General features: G+C 39.7%; 1 protein-coding gene and 1 long non-coding RNA gene across 3 annotated transcripts in view; one reads left to right on the forward strand and one right to left on the reverse strand.

Moving 5' to 3' along the window:
- The window catches only part of LOC128687120 (epidermal retinol dehydrogenase 2), a 156,521-nt gene extending 153,280 nt beyond the window's left edge, over positions 1–3,241 (forward strand). Inside the window, exon 8 of one of the 2 annotated variants that reach the window (XM_070096158.1) lies at positions 2,876–3,241. In XM_070096158.1, the coding sequence (XP_069952259.1) occupies positions 2,876–3,029 (154 nt within the window). In that variant the 3' untranslated portion in view covers positions 3,030–3,241. The remainder of the gene's footprint in view (positions 1–2,875) is intronic. The other variant, XM_070096225.1, reaches the window with a different exon arrangement.
- LOC138854244 (uncharacterized) overlaps positions 1–20,939 on the reverse strand; it is a 62,703-nt gene extending 41,764 nt beyond the window's left edge. Inside the window, exon 1 of the long non-coding RNA XR_011393452.1 lies at positions 20,099–20,939. This is a non-coding gene — a long non-coding RNA (uncharacterized lncRNA). The remainder of the gene's footprint in view (positions 1–20,098) is intronic.
- Positions 20,940–23,619: the final 2,680 nt, after the last annotated feature.

The raw sequence follows: 23,619 nt of genomic DNA on the forward strand, positions 1-23,619 counted from the left end.
TAATCTCTTTATTTTCCTGAGTTCTCTGTCTTCTGTACCTTTTCCATTCTCTAGTACACCTAGTTTTTGCCTCCGTACAACTTTGGGTGAACCAAGGACTCGTTCTGTTCTTCCCATTATTTCTGTTTCCCTTAGGAACAAACCTCTCCTCTGCCTCCTTGCATTTTGTTGCCACATAATCCATCATTTCTTGTACTGGTTTTCCTGTCAGTTCCCTCTCCCACTGAATGTCTTGAAAGAAGTTCCTCAAGCCTGAGTAGTTCCCCCTTTTGTAGTTTGGTTTTTCCCACCCTATTCCTGCTGCTCTCTCCACTTGGAGCTCAACTATGTAGTCGAAGCACAGAACCACATGATCACTAGCTCCCAGGGGCCTTTCATACATGATATCCTCGATGTCAGAACTACTCAAGGTGAATACAAGGTCCAGTCTTGCTGGTTCATCCTCTCCTCTCTGGTAGTGTCTCTAACATGTTGATGCATGAGATTTTCCAGTACCACATCCATCATCTTGGCTCTCCATGTTTCAGGACTCCCATGGGGCTCCAGGTTTTCCCAGTCAATCTCCTTTTGATTGAAATCACCCATAACTAGTAACTTTGCTCCCCCCATGTGTACTCTCCTGGCTAGTATGTCGACCATTGCTCTGTTGCTCTCATCGTATTCTTCTCTTGGCCTCCTGCAGTTCTGTGGTGGGTTGTACATTACTGCAATTATCACCTTATGTCCCTCAGACTGGATTGTTCCTACTAAGTAGTCCCTTTCGCCCATGCCATCCATTCCTTCCATTTTCTCAAACCCCCACTGGTTTTTAATGAGCAGTGCAACTCCTTCTTCCCCTCTCCTCCCTCTGTCTTTCCTGAGGATTTGATATCCGGGTGGAAAGATTGAATCTGTTATTATTCTGGTGAGTTTTGTTTCTGTGAGTGCTATTATGTCTGGGGATGTCTCCTTGATTCTTTCGTGCCACTCCTCATACTTATTTGTTATTCCATCTGCATTTGTATACCACACCTTCAACTTCTTTTCTAAGATTGTGGTCTGGGAGGTGTATTGGGGTTGGGGAAGTGGGAGACCTGATAAGGAACTATGGGTGGTTGCTGTGGGGGTGGAGTTTGTAATGCAGTGGGTGGGGGCATTGGATGTGGCATGGGTGTTTTGGTTTAGAGTGTTTGGTTGCACTGGGGTTGACCTGGTTGGGAGGCTTCTATAGGAAGTTGTGAGGGAGGCTGTATTTGATCTTCCTGTGTCTGGGATCTCCTGTCTGTCTTCTCCATCCCCTCTCTTTCCTCCTTTCGCCTTTGTACCATCTCTCTCTGTTTCTGCCTTTCTGCTTGTGTTCTGTCGCGGTCGAGATACACCTTCCTGTATGCCGGCATGTCCCTTAATCGTGCTTTCTCCTGCAGGATCCTGTTCCGAGTCGATTCTGCCTTGAAGGTCACTTTCACTGGCCGGGTTCTTTTTTTTACAAACCCCCCTATTCTCCGAAAATTTTCCAGCTGGGTCATGTCGTCTTCTCCTATTGCTTTCATGATGCTTTCAATTGCTTTTTTTCCCCCTTGTTTTATTGCTTCATATGTTTCCCCTTCAACTTCCTGGAGCCCATACACAAAGACTGACCTCACCCTTTCATTCTCCCACTGCATATCCCTGTGTATCCCCTCATTCAATTTGATTTCCTCCATTGCAGCTTTCCTTTCTTCAGTTTCACTAGCTAATGTACTTGGGCTCAGTGGCCTGTCATTTTCCCTTCTCGGCTTTCCCTGGGTTCTGCTGTGGTCTGTTAGGGCCTCCACATATAGCTTTAGCATAGTGATGGTATGGTTAGTTTTGGGAGATGAGATGTTTTTTTTAATTATAGCCCTAAATTGATTTCTAGGCAGGGGACCTTTTGCTGGTTCAGGCAATGAATTCCAGATCTTAGGGCCCTTTATGTCTATTGCATTTTTGCATTGGGTAAGACGGATGCAAGGGATGTCGAAGAGTGTTTTGTGCCTTATGTTATGCCTGTTGTAGTTATCAAGGAGAAATTTGAGAGGAGGGTTTTTATTTGAGTTTAATGTTCTGTATATATAGTAGTTACACTAATATGAATGTATGTTTTGTATGTTAAGTTCAAGCTCTTGAAGTGTGGTGGGGTGTGTTGTCTGGCACAGGGGTTGGTGATCATCCACACAGCAGCTCAGACTTTTCATTCTATTCATTATTTCTTGTGACTGTCAATATTAACTAGATTACAGTGATATATTACAGTGATACAGTCTCTGACACACACAATAAATGAAATCCAAACAAAATTTGTTGTGCAGGCTTAATTTTGTACTATCTGTGGTTTTTAGTTTTGCAGGCCTCTAGGAATATAAATTCCTGTGATTTTGTAGGAAGACTGTACACTGTTTCAGCAACCAGTAGATACATGACCTTTAGATACAGTCGTGCACCGCATAATGATGTTTCAGTCAGCAACAGACCACATATACGAAGGTGGTCCCATGCACTGCCAGTCATATAGAAGTGTAGCACATACAGTTATGTTCAGTACATAATACTTGATAATGATAATAAACAACTATGTTACTGGTTTATGTATATACTACTATACGTACTGTACTCTTTACCATTATTCTAGAGTGAACTCTTTTTACTTATAAAAAAAAGTTTACTGTAAAACAGTATGCTGTATTAAGTTGGCAGCAGCCTTGTACACTATGATATTTACACAATGACAAAGTCGCCTAATGACACATTTCTCAGAACGTATCCCTGTCATTAAACGATGCATGACTGTAGTATATTAGCAGTATGACAATGGTATGTATTTATCATTTTATAGATTTTCATTATATATCATTTCATTACTTTTTCCCCTCTTCCCCAGCTTCCTTCCACTAAAAGGTTGTTACCAGTTGTACAAAGCATGTGGATGTCACATCTCAATGGATGACTTCCGTGGTCGGGGAAAAAATAATGTCCACCTCAAAATGACGGATGCTCAGGAGAAGCAAATGACTGACAAGCATATCATTGCTTGAAAATATGTGAAAACACTAGCACCCAGCAGGATTTGAACTCATAAAATAAAGGCTATCAAAATTTATGGGTTCTAATTCAACTTTGTACTGGTACTAACATTACACATACACATGCACACACACACACACACACACACACACACACACACACACACACACACACACACACACACACACACACACACACACACACACACACACACACACACACACATATCCTTCCCCAAATTTATATGTATACACAAGAAGTGTATACACAAGGAGTGTGTATTACACAAAGTAAACTTAGTAGTGACTAGCGAAGAAGTGGGGTCAGGATCTGCAAAAAATTGACCCCTGCAACTACATATAGGTGAGTACATATTGGCAACTACATACACACACACAGTAAACCCTTGATATAACAAACTACTAGGGGGGGTGTCCATTATAAAAAATGTTGATAAATATTGAAAGAGTTCACTAATGTACTCTGACTCACAAAACTGTAATAACACGATTGCAAACAAACCACAGAACAGGTAGGGTTTGAACCAATGGCAAGCAAGTCATAAAACTCCAGGCTAGAGCATTAGCCACTGGACCAGCTGGCTAACCTCCATATGGTGCTTAAATATACCTAGTTGGATGAATCTTATTGTACCCAGGTGGTCCAGTGGCTTACACACTGACCTGGAGTTTTACCACTTACTTACCATGGGTTCAAACTCCACCTGTTCCCTGGACACAATTTACAGAATTTTTTTTTTCAACACGTCAGCCATCTCCAACCAAGGCAGGGTGATCGAAAAAAGAAAGAAACACTCACCATCATTTAACATTTTTGCCATCATTCACATAATACTATTGCAATAAACACTGAAAATAAAGTATTTAAAAGTACAATTTAACCATTGGACTCACAAAATTGTAATGACACAATTGCAAACAAACCACTGTATGGGTGGGGCTTGAACTCGCAGTCTCAGTAGTATCAGTTACCAGTAGTATCAGTTACCAGTAGTGTCAGTAGTAATGACTCATCCAACCGTTACTGATTCAATGCCTCCTGTGTGAATCACTGACTGTTATATCACTGACCGTTACTGCTGACCTAGTACGAGCTCTCAGTAGTATCAGTTACCAGTAGTGTCAGTAGTAATGACTCTTCCAACCGTTACTGATTCAATGCCTCCTGCATGAATCACTGGCTGTTATATCACTGACCGTTACTGCTGGCCTAGTATGACTTGAATGCCGCTCGCCCTCCGAGGCACTCAGCAAGCTGGTTCAAGTAGAGGCGTTAGGGCAGAAGGCAGGTCAGGCTTGGCGCTCCCCATATATTTCATCTAATGTACACTGGAACATCCAATGTGAGTGTTTATTACCCAATCCATGTTCGAACCCCACACGACAGCGACAGTGCATAAGCCACTGGCTTATGCACTGGCCTGGAGTTTTACGACTCACTGCGAGTTTAAGCCAAAACCATACAGTGTTTCTTTTTATAAACAGTAGATTTTGCCCATAATTGTAAAAGTACATTATATAAAGGGTTTACTTATGTATATAGTATATGTTTTCTTAACTCGCTGGCCATCTCCAAGACAGGGTGAATCAAAAAAGAAACACCATCATTCACACTATCACTGTAAAAGTTGTGATAACTTTTATTTAGGACTAACTGGCAAATCTCTTGAGACCATAGTTAAACAACATAAATATACAATGTCTAAATGGACAAAAATCCAGTGCTTTGTTTATTCATATGAGGGATACAGGCCATTGTGTAGACTGAACTAATGCTAAAGAATACTTCCCTGTAATTCTACAGTTCAGTGAAATATTGTGGCATCATCTTTTATTAAGCATGATGCACAACATTTCAAATATTTCAAATTTAAGTTCTGGTATTTATAAACTTGACACTTATATAGTTCAAAATATTGTTCATGATCTTAAGAGGTAAAAATATTTTTCACAAAAGTACTGTGTATTCTTTGTCAAATGAATAATTTGACTTGATGTTGGACAGATGTATGCATGAGATAGGATCTTGTGAAGTGTTGTCACATTTGAGATCATATGCTGTTTTGAATCATGTATACATCAACACATCCATGTAACATTCATATACAGTATATTATGTATTTTTTTTTAGATACAGTGTCCTAAAATGATTTACATAATATTCAGTTTTTATCACCTGCACACTTTATTCTCAAAGTGTTATTTTTTAGCTTTACATTAATAATTCAGTTGCTGCTGCACATGTATGTTAGAAGTTTTCTTTAAGTAGAATAGTAACTAGACATGTATACAGTGGACCCCCGCATAGCGAACTTAATCCGTGCAAGAGGGCTGGTCATTATGCGAAATGTTCGCTATGCGAATTAATTTTCCCCATAAGAAATAATGGAAATAAAATTAATCCGTGCAAGACACCCAAAAGTATGAAAAAAAATTTTTTTTACCACAAAAAAATGTTAATTTTAGTACACACAAACTGAAAAAGGCATGCACAATTACATGACACTTACTTTTATTGAAGATCTGGTGATGATTGATGGGATGGGAGGAGGGGAGAGAGAGTGTTAGTGTTTAGAAGGGGAATCCCCTTCCATTAGGACTTGAGGTAGCAAGTCCTTTTCCGGGGTTACTTCCCTTCTTCTTTTAATGCCACTAGGACCAGCTTCAGAGTCACTGGACCTCTGTCGCACAACAAATCTGTCCATAGAGCTCTGTACCTCCCGTTCCTTTACGATTTGTCTAAAATGGGCCATAACATTGTCATTGAAATAGTCACCAGCACGGCTTGCAACAGCTGTGTCAGGGTGATTTTCATCCATAAAGGTTTGCAGTTCAACCCACTGTGCACACATTTCCTTAATTTTTGAAGTAGGCACAATGGATTCCACAACTGGCATAGGCTTCTCAGGGTTAGCCCCAAACCCTTCAAAATCTTTCTTAATTTCCATACTAATTCTCACCCTTTTTACCACAGGGTTGGCACTAGAAGCTTTCTTGGGGCCCATGGTCACTTATTTTCCAGAAACAGCACCGAAAACACTGTAATAATACGAAATATTCCGAGTGTATGCTTGAATGTTACCGCGGAGGCTGGCTGGTAAACAATGGGACGGGCGGCACATGTGAGGCTGGCTGAGGCCGCACATTGGACGCGTCTCGGACGAAGGTCGCTGAGCGGGTTTTTGTCCACTATGCGGGGCAAAATTTTGGCGAACAAAGCGTTCGCTATGCGGATTGTTCGCTATGCAAGGCGTTCGCTATGCGGGGGTCCACTGTATTACTGTATCAGAATTTCAACCTCAGGTATTTGGAAGGAAGTGTTGTGTGTTTCCATGTATGGGAATGCTTGTTTAAGTTGTAAGGTAAAGGTGCCATGTTTTAGTAGTATGCTCATTTATATTGTTAAACAAATGCACCTCTATGTATATCAAGTGAGGATGTGTGACAAAGTAACTTTTCTGAATTTTTCTTCTGTCATTTCACAGAAATTAAAAGGTTGAGTGAAACAGGTAATATATTAGAAATGGATGAAATTTTTTTACTAGTCTTGACTAGGGGTAAAAATGGTCAGGATTCCACTGGTTTACTCCAGAACCTGGCCAAATATACTTTCAAAAATTTTCTTGTCTTCAGAAGAACTCTGGAAGATAGATCATGGATTTTCACATTACATTACGTAATACATATTCAGTAGTATTATGATTATACATTTGTTGAATGCAGTACTGCATATATATAAAAAGCAATTCTCCATTAGTAGTGCATATTCTGTATTATAATTGCCAAACATCAGCCTTAACATTTCATACAGATGCAGATGCAGCTCACTCAAAGGCATGTACACTGAAAGGTGCATACGTATACTGGTATGTAGAGAATATGCTGTACTGTAATTCTTGTTTTAGGGATTGAAGTATACTTGATTGGTGATATGCAGCCTTGATTACCCTTATGTCATCAATAGGCTGTAAACTACCTATCTTCTTCTCAGTATTATATACCATTATCATATTGATATTTAATGTCAGTAAACCAACCAACCATTTAAAAGTACTACACTGGCCTAGATCAAAATGAAGTACAGTGGCAGCTTTTTCATTAAAGTGCAACAGTTTGTTACTGTATGTCATTAGTCCTGTACAAACAACTGTGCTATTCCCAAGAATTAATGTTACAGGGAACCTGTGAGATGCCCACTCTAGCAGTCACTGATGACACAGATAACACAAGACCCCTAGGGTCTTGTTCTCACAAGCATTCCGAGGATACATTTCTTTTCAGAATTAACTACAGTGAAGAAAATTCCTATCGATATACACAAACTAGAACAGACTTACATTACTATAGAGTCTATACTGGCTAGAAACCCCCTGATTTCTCCCAGGCTAATCTAGGTTCCTGTTGTCTTCTTACTCTCCAAGACACCATGTGCTCAGGAGAAATAATTCCTGCAGGTAGTTTAAATTGGGCTAGTATCCCTAGCCTACACCTTGAGGGACCCCTAAATTCATTGGCTTATCCCGATCTAATATTTATGTACACAAAGGGATACTAGCTTCTGGTCTAATATTCAAGGGGTAATTCTTTTGCAATATTAATTCTACCTACCTCAGTGTTGGTTGTCTACTTGCAAATAACCCATAGATAAATTATCCTGCATTACCCAAAATACCATTGGCCAACTAAATACTAAGAGGAAAACAGAGAATTGACTCACTACGGAAGCCTGGGAGGAGACAAATATCCACAGTACTTCGGGGAAGCCTTCTCGTTGATCACCAGGCAGTATTTTGAAGACAGCGTAGGTCTCTGAGCTCCTCCGAGTTCCTACCCCCCACCACTTTTAGTACCAGAAGGTCGAATTTGTGCCTTGTGAACCCCCATCTCACTTTGCTTGTACTAGGAAATGCTAGCTTTCACAATACACCAAATCTCATTACCTAATGTTAATGTCTAATATTTTTTACTAACAATTTAAACCTACCTGGTTGATCAGGCCCTGATTCACCATGAAGCCTGGTCACAGACCGAGCCACAGGGGCGTTGACCCCTGAAACCTTCTCCAGGTATACTCTAGGTATACCTGAATCATCCTTAAGATGTAAATCTATCAATATGCTCACTAGTGTTATTGTTTGGGTGGAAGGATGTTAAAATGATAAGTTTAGCTCAAACAAAAAAATTATTGATATTTTTAAAAATTCAAGTACTAGAGTGAGGTTCATAACATAAATACTATTATAAGCCTTTTTAACCCTTTCACTGTTTCTTATCTAGATCTTTGTTGTTTATGCCAGTGTTGCCCATGTAGATCTATGTTTTAAGCACAACATCCTCAGACATGCTGTGAGTGATGAATTTTGGCCTAGGCATGGGAGAATGAGTCTGCACAGTGAATGTGCACAGTATAAAAAAAAATCCTGCCCCATTCTTTAAAAACAGTGACTTTGAGGTGTTTTCTAGGATGGTTTTATTGGATGTTTCTTGATATCATTTGACAGAATGGTCAGTTTCAAGACAGATGTAGCTTGAAATAGGGCTAAAAGTAGCAGAAATACAGTACGTATTCGATTTTTGATGATTTTCTTGAGGAAGGGTAAGGCCCCCTACCTCCCTAGTCTGTTTTATGGATTTTCACTAGGTCTGCTTTAAATGGGATGTCCTAAACCATGACAAATCATTCCCAGTTAGATTTTATGAAATCCGAGAAATAGAGTAAAATTTCTACCTTTTTCATGTGATGATAGATTCAAAAGGAGGGTAAGTGTTTTATAGGAGTTTCCTGGAAATGTGATTAATGTACAGAAGATAGGTTGCTTTAGTTGCTGGAATGCATACAGTGTTTATTTTGGATTCTGTTTTTAAATTGGAATTTGTTGAATTCTGTGTAAAATTGGCCAAATTGCACTCTGTTGGGAAGTTTTGATAGATCAGTGGGCAGTTTCTTGTACTTAATTGATAGAACAGAAGACATACTAGCAAAACAGCTATGAATTTAGTCAAATTGAGGAAAGGAGTTGGTTTAAAATAGGACTCAAAGTGGGCAAAATTGCTGATGCATAAATTGCACCCAGACTGCCAAATTTGCACCTGCATAATTCTATAAATTTTCCATCAAATTTCTTTTTTTTTTTGTGCCACTACCTCCAGAGAAAGATTCTCTGCCATTTCAAAAGAAAAAAAATACATATTTTTAAAAAATTACAAAATTGTCATCATTTCTGATTACATGGGTGAAAGGATTGAAGTACATACTATACTTTATTTGCAAGAAAAGGTTTGATGCAATGAAAAAATCAATCTTCAATTACAGTACTGCATATCAAATTCTGTAACCTACTCAGTGCTACATGAGGAAGGTAAAAAAATGTGCCTTAATATATTTAACAATCTTGTTATCTACTTCAGTAATACATATTTCATTTTATTCTTGGGGAAGTATTAAACCTGTAGGAGGTTATATAATGTCTGGGAAATGGGAGGCTTTCAGGTTTAATCCAAGGAAGGGGTGATAAAGTCCCATTCCTTTCCCTCACTGGCATCTTATATTTTGCTGCCTCTAACAAATACTGTATATTAATGATTAAATCATAGTGGCCACTTTAGTTGTAACCCACAAAGTGCTTACCTTACTGGCTGATGTTATTATAACAGTATTTTCATAAGTTTAGGTCATACAGTGCTTGGGGAATGGAAGTTAGTCAGCTTTGAGCCAAGGAAGAGAGGGTAGCTCTAGTTCCATAGATCAAGAGACCTTCATCAGCATTAAGGTACCCCTATAGGGTTTCTGGTGGGGATCTTACTTATTAGTCTTCCAACTGTAAATTAATTCCTTTAGTTTACTAGACAGTAATTTCAAGTATTGAACCATAAGCAATTACTGACATATTTTGTGATAATATTACTTTTAATTATAACAACTGTATAATCATATTACGTACTATAATTATTGTCACAGGGAACAAGAGGTAATTATGTTTGATCCAAGGAAGGGAAGGGTAGCTTTGATTCTTTGGATTAAGATCTCTTTACCAACATCAAAGCATCTTCCTTGAAGAACATGTCTCTATAATAACAATCAAAATACATAACAGTAATTCTGTAAGGAATGGCTGCCAGTGTACATCTGCTTCGTCTTAATTAGTCAATCTATGGCTTTTATTTTTTCAAAATGGCTGTGAAAAAAAACTTTCAAGATTAAAATGTTCAACCAATAAAGGCAGCTTTGTTTTTCCAAAAGATTGTATTTTGCATATTTAATATTATTTTTAATTACTGAATGTAATGTTTCCTCATTCTACAACAAATGTGGGCATTCCTAAAGTATGCATTAGTTGTACAAGCTTTATATGTTAAGATTAATATTAAATGTGTTTGTTAAAGATGAAATTTTGAATTTATGTCCTTATAGACTATTACGTACATGGCAACACCAACAGTCTAACTGATCAGGGCTAGATGCCCCTCATTTATGTCCTGCAACAGTAATTTAGTTTATATACTGTAACAGCAAGTTAGTTTAATATCTTTATTATGCACCCAATACCCATACCCATCCTGTGGGTGGTATGGGTATTGTCAGACAATTACATAAGCACATAATGAGTCCAGAGACTGGCCCACAAAGTTTTGATAGCTAAACAAGTAGTAATGAACTATTCATATGCTAATATCTGTTTAAAATTATAATTTTAAAATATTACAGTATAGCATATACATACATGTACATGTATATGGTTCTGAATTATTTAAGCAAAGTAAGTATAGTTGATTTTAAACTAATTTAAGTGGTTATGAGTAATCCACAATAGACAAAATCAGGGCATTTTTCCAGAATGTTTGGTAATATGTCACTGTAGATAAAATACTGACATTTCTTGAACACTTGCAAGTTGTCTTTGAATTAATCATTAAGTTCATCGCATTCCAGCACATGATGCAAGGTGTAGCAATAGTTCATTGGACAAAATTTATATTTAGTTATATCTACATCATCTGGTAATGCTGATGCAACCTTCCAGTGATACAGGTGCAACACTGATCTTCTGGGACCCTTGGTTCCTGGGATTTGCCAGTGCATATCGATTTTGCCGAACCAACAGATGTTGCATGATAATAATTTAGCAATGCACCTCTGACCCACCATGGTCTGTTGGGAACTTAAATTAAACATTAACATAAATGAAATGGGCTTATTTATTTATTTACTTTTTTTTTTTTTTTTCAACAAGTTGGCCGTCTCCCACCGAGGCAGGGTGACCCAAAAAAGAAAGAAAATCCCCAAAAAGAAAATGCTTTCATCATCATTCAACACTTTCACCACATTCACACATAATCACTGTTTTTGCAGAGGTGCTCAGAATACAACAGTTTATAAGCATATACGTATAAAGATACACAACATATCCCTCCAAACTGCCAATATTATTTATTTATTTATTTATTACTGTACTTAAAAAAAATGTTGCAGTACTACCACTCCCAAAGTGATAAATTGCAAAATTTTGCTGGAGCTGCAGAGCTATCACTAACCATAGTTAGGGTTAATCATTAGCAATGTAAAGAATATACGTGAGCACACACTACATACAACTCCATCTGTGACCACCAGGTAAACTATTTTGGGAAAAAAAAATTAGTCTCTTAATTTTGTCTGGACTAAAAGAGTTACTGGATGATCCATTGCTAGTAAATCAGTGTTGTACCTGTACTTGTGGCCCAGCCAGAGCCAGCTGATTTTGTTGGATGCACCATAGACATGTAGCTCCTCTTGCATGATTGAATGATTATATGTGGACTGACTGGTGTCAGTTTCCCTCAGTCTCAAGTCAATGAAGATCGATTGAAGTTTTTTCATATTCTTGTTCTCAAACTTCTAATAGCCCAAGATTGTGCCCTGAAGGCTTGCGGATTTGCCACTTCAACACTCCAATTATGCAGCTAAAGACCAATGTGAGATATGATGAGATTTTTTTTTGGATTTTTAACCCTAGAGGGTTAGCCATCCAGGATAACCCAAGAAAGGTAGTGCACCATCGTGGGACTGTCTGTCTTATTCCCATTAGGGTCTTCAGTCTTGTCCCCCATGATGCGACCCACACCAGTCAGCTAACACCCAGGTACCTACTTGCTTGTAAGGTGAACGGGAACAGTAGGCGTAAGGAAATGCCCAATGGTTCCACCCTTGCCGGGGATTGAACCATGGACACTCAGCATGTGAAGTGAGAGCATTGCCTATGAGGCCATGGGACACCAATGGAATTCACAGGTCTTCTCTGACCCCACTGTCTACATTCTTGAATCACTAAAGACACCCTTCTCCTGCATTATTCTTACTGAGACCTGGCTTAAGCAGGACACAATAGATATCTACCCTCTACCAGGATACACAGCAATTCACAACTGCAGACCAAACCAAGTTGGGGGTGGTATTGCAATCTATTACTCTAACCAATTATCTTGTATTAGCACCACTTGCTTTAGTGATGAATATGGAGAATACATTTTTGCTAATTTTACTGTAAAAAACCTTAAGACACCTATAACAATCGGTGCCATTTACCGGATACCTCACACAAACATCCCAAATTTCAGTGAGAAATTAAAGTCACTAATAACAAACAGACAAATGAATAAGCATCACCTTCTCTTAGCTGGAGACTTCAACATCAACCTTGGCTTACTAGATGATCAGCCTGTAACTGATTTCATCAACAATATGAACAACACACTTCTCATACCAACAATAACTAAACCAACCAGGCTCACTGAGACAAGTGCAACCATAATAGACCACATATGGACCAATATACTAGCCCCCCTTAAATCAGGGATAATCACAGATAGCACTACAGACCACTACCCTACCTTCCTCCTGACAAACATTAGTAAACCACCACTTGAATTCAACAAAGTCTCATTTAGACTCCATGACGAGGCCTCAATAAGGAAGTTCACAGCTGACCTAGAGATTGTTGACTGGCCTACAGAATTCTCGAAGGCCAATGGTATTGATGACTGGACAGACATTTTTCTTAACAAATTACTTAGACTATGCAACAAACATTGTCCTATAAAAATGAAACAGATCACAAACAAACAGCTTGGTTGCCCATGGCTAACCAGTACCATTCTGAAATCCATTGACAAGAAACACCAATATGAAAAACAATATAGACAGGGCTTAATACACAAAGATATTCTTAAACACTATTCATCAGTTCTCACCAAAGTAATAAAGAAAGCCAAACAACTATACTACTCCAGTAGATTCACAGACGCTAGAGGAGATATAAAAAAGACCTGGAAAACACTCTCTCAGATTCTAGGGACCCACAAACTGAAAAAAACCAAGAATATTGTCCTAACTAAACCTAATGAAACACCACTACATCCCACTGACACAGCTAACAAGATAAACGACTTCTTCTCAACCATAGGATCTAATCTCGCCAATAAAATCCCACATACCAATGCCTATGCCGGGGACTACCTTGATGGGAATTTCCCAAATTCCTTCTATCTTGCACCAACTGAACCCTCAGAAGTCACCGAGATTATAAAGTCACTTAAAAACAACTCAGGGAATCTGTCTAATGTCCCACCATTACTGTACAAGCGAGCGGCCCATATCCTTTCGCATGCTATTTCATTACTTTTTAACAAGTCACTAGAAACTAGCACCTTCCCGAAACTACTCAAGATGGCAAGAGTTACACCAATACATAAAGGTGGTGACCCTACAGACTTAAACAACTATAGGCCAATATCAAACTTACCATTGCTATCCAAAATCTTTGAGAAACTCGTGCACAGGAGACTATATTCATTTATAACAACACAAAACATACTCAACCCCTGCCAATTTGGATTCAGGAAAAATAAAAGCACTAATGATGCAATCATAAAAATGCTAGATCTGCTTTACACAGCATTGGAAAATAAGGAATATCCACTAGGAATTTTTATTGACCTAAGAAAAGCTTTTGACACAGTAGACCACGACATCCTACTCCACAAACTTGACCATTACGGTATAAGAGGCCATGCGCTTGCTTATTTCAAATCTTACCTTACTAATAGGTATCAGTATGTCACCATTAAAGACACAACATCAACAACACAGCCACTTGATACTGGAGTTCCGCAGGGAAGTGTCCTTGGTCCCCTGCTCTTCCTCATATACATCAATGATCTTCCAAACGTATCCCAACACCTGAAACCCATTCTCTTTGCTGACGACACGACTTATGTCATCTCTCACCCTAATCTTGCCACCCTCAACACCATTGTTAATGAGGAGCTGATCAAAATATCGACTTGGATGACAGCCAATAAACTTACGCTTAACACTGACAAAACCTACTATATTATGTTTGGTAGCAGAGCAGGAGATGCACAAATTAACATTAAGATCGACAACACTCTAATTACCAGACATAATGAGGGCAAATTCCTAGGCCTATACCTTGACAACAACCTGAATTTCAGCACCCATATCCAACACATAACCAAAAAAGTATCCAAAACGGTTGGGATCCTCTCCAAGATACGATACTACGTGCCGCAAACTGTCCTTATCACACTATACCATTCACTTATATATCCATACCTTATTTGTGCTTGGGGATCAACTGCAGCAACACACCTAAAGCCAATAATAATCCAACAAAAAGCTGCAGTAAGAATAATCACTAAATCCCATCCCTGGCAACACCCCCCCCTCCCCCCCACTCTTCATAGATCTAAACTTACTCCCTGTTCAGTACATCCACACTTACTACTGTGCAATCTACATCTACAGGACCTTAAACTCCAATATCAACCTTGACCTAAAATGCTTTCTTGATAGTTGTGACAGAACCCACAGGCACAACACCAGACACAAACATCTCTATGACATTCCCCGTGTCCGACTAAACCTTTACAAAAATTCAATGTATGTCAAAGGCCCTAAAATCTGGAACACCCTACCTGAGAACTCTAGAACTGCAGACACATTCATCACCTTCAAAACTACCATTAGAAAACATCTTATCTCCCTGATACACCCCATCAACTAACACGAATACCACCTGGTGGTTCACACTTACACTCACTCACCCATTTGACCATAAACAGAAATATTAATCTCAATCTTAAAATAATGAATCCTATGATACTCCAATACTGAAACTATGTACTGTGCCAAAACAAAAGCATTCACATTGCTAAACTCACAAACTAGTATTTAGTCACTTAGCCATAATACCAGCTTACCTCATAATTTGTAATATTTTAAAATAAAAAATTAAACTAAGTCTGCCCGAAATGCCTAGCCATGCTAGGCGTTCTAGTGGTACACTCTGTAATCATTATTTAACTACATGTAAACCACACAACAACCAAATTCTGTAAATTCAACATTGTAATCTTTATAGAGAATACCCCTCATGGAAGGTTCCTTGATGTTGGTGAGGGGCTCTTGATTTAAGGAATTGGATCTGTGCTCCAGTTCCCCGAATTAAGCCTGAATGCCTTCCACATCCCCCCTCCCCTGGGCGCTGTATAATCCTACGGGTTTAGCGCTTCCCCCTTGATTATAATAATAATAATTTATAGAGAATAAACTTTGAATCTGTATCTGGCTTCTGGCACAAGCATGCCATAATTGTCACTCGTGTAGTTATGAGCATTTATGGATGATAAAGAATCAGTTACAGCTAAGTTGTCGACCTTAAATACTGTACATGGGCACATTTGGGTGCAAGGAGTATAGCAAACCTCATTTTGAAGGGTAGAAGCTCAATTGTTGATGTATGAGAGCCATCACTCTGACATTATTATAATCAAAACTAAGTGCTAAATCCATAAGGGTCATACAGCTGTATGACAACAGTGGCACTACCAGATGCCCCAGTGGATTGATGAAGTCATCAATATACACAATTTATTGAAGAGATTGCTGTGTGACTAAGGCATCAATACAACTGAAGGCATTGTGCTTGGCTGCAAGGTGAAACTTTGGTTAAAAAGTTTTGTTGACAGTAAAATAAGACTACACAACAATAATTATAGGTTCAGTAGATCAGGAGGATAATTATATAAATATTTTATTACAAAAATCAATTTATTTAATAGTCATTACTAAGCAATCGAGAAATTTCAACAAGCAGTAACTCTACCTCTCATGATTTATAAGGGTATATGTACAAATAAATAAACACATACTGAGTTATGACTAAGTGTAACATGGAGGTCAGTTAATAGGTGAAAATACATAATTCCAAGGCTTTGGTGGCTGCACTAATAAATCAAAACAATATTCAACACCATTTACAATGCCAGATTATTCACACAAAAATCACAACTTGAGTAAATCTACAACATTTGAAAAACAATCTGTCTCACCTACTGACTCAGTGTTACAACCCAAAGGAAATATGTAACAAGTTATAGGCAGGTGCACAGCTGAACAGCCACAAACAGTCACATAGATGACAGCTGGCAAAACAGATATAAAGCAGTTACCTAGAGTGTGGCACACAATCCAAGAGTTCAGCAACCCAGTCTATATTAACTATACATGTATATCTCCAGGAACCATGTAAATAACAAGGATTCAAGACAAACAAATTTGCTGATGACACCAAAATAGGCCATCCAATTCATTCTAATGAGGACAGAGTACTCCAGGATGATTTAAATAGACTAATGCAGTGGTTGGAGAAGTGGCAGATTCAGTTTAATATAGACAAATGCAAACTTCTAAATGTTGGACAGGAAAATAATCATGTGACATATAAACTAAATAATGTAGATCTTAATATTACTGATTGCAAAAAGGATTTAGGAGTTCTGGTTAGCAGTAATCTGAAACCCAGACAACAGTGCATAAGTGTTTGCAATAAAGCTAACAGAATCCTTGGCTTCATATCAAGAAGTATAAATAACAGAAGTCCTTGGGTTGTTCTTCAACTCTATATATCCTTGGTTAGGCCTCATTTAGATAATGCTGCACAGTTCTGGTCACTGTATTACACAATGGATATAAATGTACTGGAAAATGTACAAAGGAGGATGACAAAGTTGATCCCATGTATCAGAAATCTCTATGAGGACAGACTGAGGGCCCTGAATCTCCACTTTAGAAAGAAGGAGATGTAAACTAGAAAGAGAAAGGCACTCCCTATATAGGCAAAGGCAAAGAATAACAGAGCAGCTACAAGAGGCCAACATATCTGCAATACATAGGGAGACACTAGTCAGAGAAATAGCAATCATCAAACTAAAGCTAATGGAATCTTACAGGAGTCAAGAAACGCAAGAACTAAAAGCCATAAATGAAACTGAAAGAAACCCAAAGTATTTCTTTTCTTAAGTCTAGAACAACATACAGTATTGGGCCCCTACTTAAACCGGATGGGTCCTACACAGATGACAGCAAGGAAATGAGTGAGCTAATCAAGTCCCAGTATGACTCGGTTTTTAGTGAGCCACTAACCAAACTGAGAGTCAAAGACCTAAATTAATTTTTTATAAGAGAGAGACAGAATTTGGTAGACACCTATCTGATATTATCCTGACACTAAATGACTTCGACAAGGTGATAAATGACATGCCCATGCACTCTGCCCTAGGCCTAGACTCATGGAAATCCGTGTTCATCAAGAACTGTAAGAAGCCCCTATCACGTGCTTTTAACATCCTGTGGAGAGGGAGCATGGACACATCCCACAGTTACTAAAAACAACAGACATAGCCCCACTCCACAAAGGGGACAGTAAAGCAGTAGCAAAGAGCTACAGACTGATAGTGCTAACATCCCATATCATAAAAATATTTGAAAGGGTTCTAAGAAGCAAGATCACCACCCATCTAGATACCCATCAGTTACACAACCCAGGGCAGCATGGGTTTAGAGCAGATCGCTCCTGTCTGTCCCAACCACTGGATCACTATGATAAGGTCCTGGATGCTCTAGAAGACAAACAGAATGCAGATGTAATATACACAGACTTTGCAAAAGCCTTTGACAAGTGTGACCATAGTGTAATAGCTCACAAAATGCGTGATAAAGGAACAACAGGAAAAATCGGTAAATGGATCTATAATTTCTTAACAAATAGAACACAGAGTAGTAGTCAACAGAGTAAAGTCTGAGGCAGCTACAGTGAAAAGCTCTGTTCCACAAGGCACAGTACTCGCCCTCATCTTGTTCCTCATCCTCATATCGGACATAGACAGGGATATAAGCCACTAGCACGTTAAGAGACCATACAATAAGTGTCAGGGGCCCGAGACTGTTCAACTGCCTCCCAGCACACATAAGGGGGATTACCAACAGACCCCTGGCAGTCTTCAAGCTGGCACTGGACAAGCACCTAAAGTCAGTTCCTGATCAGCCGGGCTGTGGCTCGTACGTTGGTTTGCGTGCATCCAGCAGCAACAGCCTGGTTGATCAGGCGCTGATCCACCAGGAGGCCTGGTCACAGACCGGGCCGCGGGGGCATTGACCCCCGAAACTCTCTCCAGGTAAACTCCAGGTAAACAGCTCCGTGTCTTCCTTTGCAGATGACACGAATTTGCATAACAGTGTCCTTCCTCATTGAAGACACTGCAAGACTCCAGGCAGACATCAACTAAAACTTTGAATGGGCTACATAAAACAATATGAAGCTCAATAATAAGAAATTTCAATTACTCCGATATGGAAAACTTGAGGAAATTAAAACCTCATTGGTGTATAAAACAAATTCCAACCACATAATAGGGCAAAAATCTAATGTCAAAGACATGGGAGTGATCATGTCAGAGGATCTCGCCTTCAATGACCATAACATTGTATCAATCGCATCTTCTAGGAAAATGACAGGATGGATAATGAGAACCTTCAAAAGCAGGGATGCCAAGCCCATGATGACACTCTTCAGGTCGCTTGTTCTATTTAGGCTGGAATATTGCTGCACACTAACAGCACCTTTCAAGGCAGGTGAAATTGCTGACCTAGAAAATACACAGAGAACCTTCACGACACACATAACTGTGATAAACCACCTCAATTACTCTCTAGAATGCAGGAGGGAGAGATATATGATCATATACACCTGGAAAATCCTAGAGGGACTAGTACCAAACTTGTTTACCTGGAGAGAGTTCTGGGGGTCAACGCCCCCGCAGCCCGGTCTGTGACCAGGCCTCCTGGTGGATCAGAGCCTGATCAATCAGGCTGTTACTGCTGGCTGCACGCAATCCAACGTACGAGCCACAGCCCGGCTGGTCAGGTACCGACTTTAGGTGCTTGTCCAGTGTACATGAAAATCACTCCCTACATAAGCAAAAGACTTGGCAGATGGTGCAACATTTCCCCAATGAAAAGCAGGGGTGCCACTAGCACGATAAGAGACAAAATAAGTGTCAGGGGCCCAAGACTGTTCAACTGCCTCCCAGCATACATCAAGGGGATTACCAACAGACCCCTGGCTGTCTTCAAGTAGTCACTGGACAGGCACCTAAAGTCAGTACCTGACCAGCCAGGCTGTGGTTCATATGTTGGATTGCATGCAGCCAGCAGTAACAGCCTGGTTGATCAGGCCCTGATCCACCATGAGGCCTGGTCACAGACTGGGCCACAGGGGCATTGACCCATGGAACTCTCTCCAGGTATACTCCAGGTATCCAGGGATATGATTGAGGTGTATAAGTGGAAAACAGGAATTAATAAAGGGGATGTACATAGAGTGCTATAAATATCTAGCCTAGACAGGACTCACAGCAATGGCTTTAAGTTGGAAAAATTCAGATTCAGGAAGGATATAGGAAAGCACTGGTTTGGTAACAGAGTTGTGGATGAGTGGAACAAACTCCCGAGTACTGTCATAGACGCTAAGATGTTGTGTAGTTTTAAATGTGAAAATTTGTGTGGACTGCCTCCAAATGAGTCGCCTACCCTGGCAAACTCTGTTGACACCGAGCTCTGAGGTGGGTACCTCAGCCTCACAAGTGGCTTATAGGACAGACTTTCACAAATGATTGATGTTGCAAGAAACTCGCCTGCGTGCACGTATAAAGGACTAACTTACTTGATGTTGCAGCATATATCCTCATCTTCAACTTCCCTTAGCCCCTTTGAACTTCCCCTCAGAAACCACGTGCAACCAGGAGCCTGAATTCCTGCAATATTCAGTCATTATTAGTGACCTGCCTGCACCTCAGAAATTCCTATATCCAAGAGGGTGTGTATCCCCTAGTATAACTATGCAGACACGGACACTAGCTTCCAGACTGACAAGAGACACTGGTACTTACTGGGCATGTACTGCCTGCTGCGCAAAGGGGCCTACAGATCAACTCACTCACAATTCTCCCCAGACACTGGCCAGAAATCTAAGAGATAAAGTGGAGGTCTTGTCTTACTGTATGGGCCTGACGGAGGTCATCTACGGTACATCGAGGTGCCTCTACCAGATTTCCCCAGGGTCTCGAATGTGAAGACACGTGGGGGGTGCCGTCTGCTGATCATGGCACGTCTTGTCCAGTTGGTGTCTGTCTTAAGAAGAACGAGCTGATGTCTTCCAGACCCTCGTCTCTTCGTTCAAACTAGGGCTGCCAGTTCTCCCTAGCTAACTTAAACTAGTGTTTGCCTACATTATCGGCCTATTACTACCTGTGTTAAGGTCTTAGGTCTACATTATTATTATCTACAGTTGCCTTAGTAAACCTAATATTAGTGTACTACCAGTAAAACTACCTACTCCTTCCCTGAAGGGTAAATCTATAAATTAAATAGTACCTTCATCCACGCCAACTCGGGGAGACAAATGTGTTTATGTTCGGGGAGAACGCTTTTGTTTGGTTGGGTTTAAGGGCCACCCAGCTCAGCTGTTCCATTACAGCCATGCTGGGATCCCTTGGTTCGCCGTGTCTGTCCTGTGGAACTTTAGGGACCAAATAAATTTCCACATTAAAAATAAATACATGAGTGGGTGTGGGTTGGACCTGACTAGAATTGGGTCTGCCTCGCATGGGCCAGGAGGCCTGTTGCAGTGTTAAGATTTTCTTCGGATTTTTAACCCTGGAGTGTTAGCCACCCAGGATAACCCAAGAAAGTCAGTGCGTCATCGAGGACTGTCTTAACTTATTTCCATTGTGGTCCTTAATCTTGTCCCCCAGGATGCGACCCACACCAGTCGACTAACACCCAGGTACCTATTTGCTGCTAGGTGAACAGGACTATAGGTGTAAGGAAACATGTCAAAATGTTTCTACCTGCCGGGAATCGAACCCGGGCCCTCCGTGTGTGAAGCGGGAGCTTTAGCCACCAGGCCACCCAAGGCCAAGGTGAATGAATACCAAAAACATCATTCACTTGCCAATTATAATCAAAATTAAGCACTAAACCCATCAGGGTCAATGAATCCATTAGCAATTTTTTTTTTTACTCATGGGAAGCGCTAAACCCGTAGGGATTATACAGTGCCTATGGGGGGATGGAAGGTATTCAGACTCAATTTGGGGAACTGGAACACAAATCAAGTTCCCCAGATCAAGAGCCCCTCACCAGCATCAAGGAACCTTCCCTGAGGGGATCCATTAGCAAAAATAATAAAAGGAATTATAATAATTGTATTTCAGTGACAAAAGAAAATTCTAGAAATTTTCTAAACCCGTAACGCACTTGGCTCACACACTGAGGTCCTTGGTTCGATCCCCGGTATGGGTGACAAACATTGGGAGTGTTTCCTTAAAACCCTTTGAAGGGCAAGGGAGTCGAAAATGCGAATTTGAAAGTGATTTCCTATGAAGGGATAGAGCAACTCAACGTAAGGTCACTGAGGCCATCTAAATGGAGTTGTAAAAGTTACATGTCGAGCAGTTGCAGATATGCTAAGACCGACTACACTCGGTCCTGCCCGGCAGGAGTATAACAATTTAAAATGTTGCAAGGCTGCAATTGTTAAAAAAAAACATATAAATATTTTTTAAATTTATTATAGAAGTAGACAATATAAAAAACATAAATTGAACTTGTTTCTGAACAATTTGTAAGCATTAAAAAATAGAAATAGGAACTAGTTTTCAACATTGACACATTGCAATGGGATACAACTTACAAATGAAATATTCCTGAGTTCCCTGAGAAAGAACAATCATTTCACATCACTAATTTCTCAAATGAAACTTTATGAAACAATTTTTATCCTTCTTTAAGCATAGATTTACTTTACATATGGCACAGGGAAATGAGGATGTGACATGATTATTCTTTTTGCTGCAATACTTGCATGAAAGCAGCTTACCTAGCACTGGCCAGTGACCTAGCTGTTTATCCAACCTCACAGTGTCATCTGGCCTTGGTGCATGTTGGAACTGAAACGCAGATGGGTATTCCATACTTGACAGTTCATCATTTCAACCAAAGAAGTACTGGGTGAATCTCTTAGAGTTAGTCTCATGCTGGTGCGGTTTGACTTTTGTCTTTTGGATCTTGCAGTGACAGAGATGTCAAGTCTGAATAGCTTCAGTGGGGTGCATGGCAGGTTTAGTGACCAACAATCACGACAGTAAAGAAGCCATGCATTGACAACAGCAAGATCCAGAACATAAGCAAACAGCCGCATCTGATGGCAAGTATGTATTCATCATCAGTTTCCACCACTTCCAGGTCATCTGGGTCTTGATCCGAGTCACTATCGTCCCAAACACAGACAAATTTCGAATTAGCCTTGGAGGACTCACCATAGAACAATTTCTGATTGATCTGGAAGGACAATAAAAACATTCTGTACACACCCAGATCATTACTGAATTCATATACACACTATCAAATTTTATGGAAATATTTATATACCAAAACTTGAAAACATCCCCAAAACGGGCAGGACCGAGTGTACTCGGTCCTATTTTGTTGCACTTTTTTCAATTGCACGGTGCACTCATATTATGCTTCAAAACGTCTTTATATATATATCAAAATATAGCTAAGCTATTCACTTACACCAGTGGTTCCCAAACTGGGGGTAAATTACCCCCTGGGGGTAATTTAACCATTTTTGGGGGGTAATGGAGGGGTGACAGAAAAAAAGTTATAAATTCTGAAAATCAAGAAAACAATGCAGTACCCGGTATGAGGATTATTGTTAACTTTGTCTTAGTATATAAAGTTGTAAAGTAAACCTATTATAAGTAAGTAATAAAGTTAAACCAAATAACAATAAACATCAAAAACTAATATACAGTATTAGAAAAGAAGAAATATATAGCTAAGTGTGTGGAAACCCAAAAGTATTTTGACAAGTATGCTTCAGGACAAAAGTCACTCAGTAGCCCAGATCGACCTGTCCAGTACGCGTCACTCAGTTCCTGAGGCTGCCTCTATTTCACACTGTCAGTTTATCTGTGAGCATCAGCCGAGGTAGACATAAGCTGGTATGTATGTGTACTGCCCTGTGCAGTATATAGTTAGTATTTACCCACTGTTACTGTGAATTTGTAGCTATTATTAATTTTATATATAATGTATGTGTGGTTCTTACGTTTTCAATGGTTTTGCTAGGATTAGCAGAGTATGCGAGGCTGTATACGTTCACGTTTAGCCATATAT

Source organism: Cherax quadricarinatus, chromosome 1 (genome assembly GCF_038502225.1).
Source record: "Cherax quadricarinatus isolate ZL_2023a chromosome 1, ASM3850222v1, whole genome shotgun sequence".
Lineage (NCBI taxonomy): Eukaryota > Metazoa > Arthropoda > Malacostraca > Decapoda > Parastacidae > Cherax > Cherax quadricarinatus.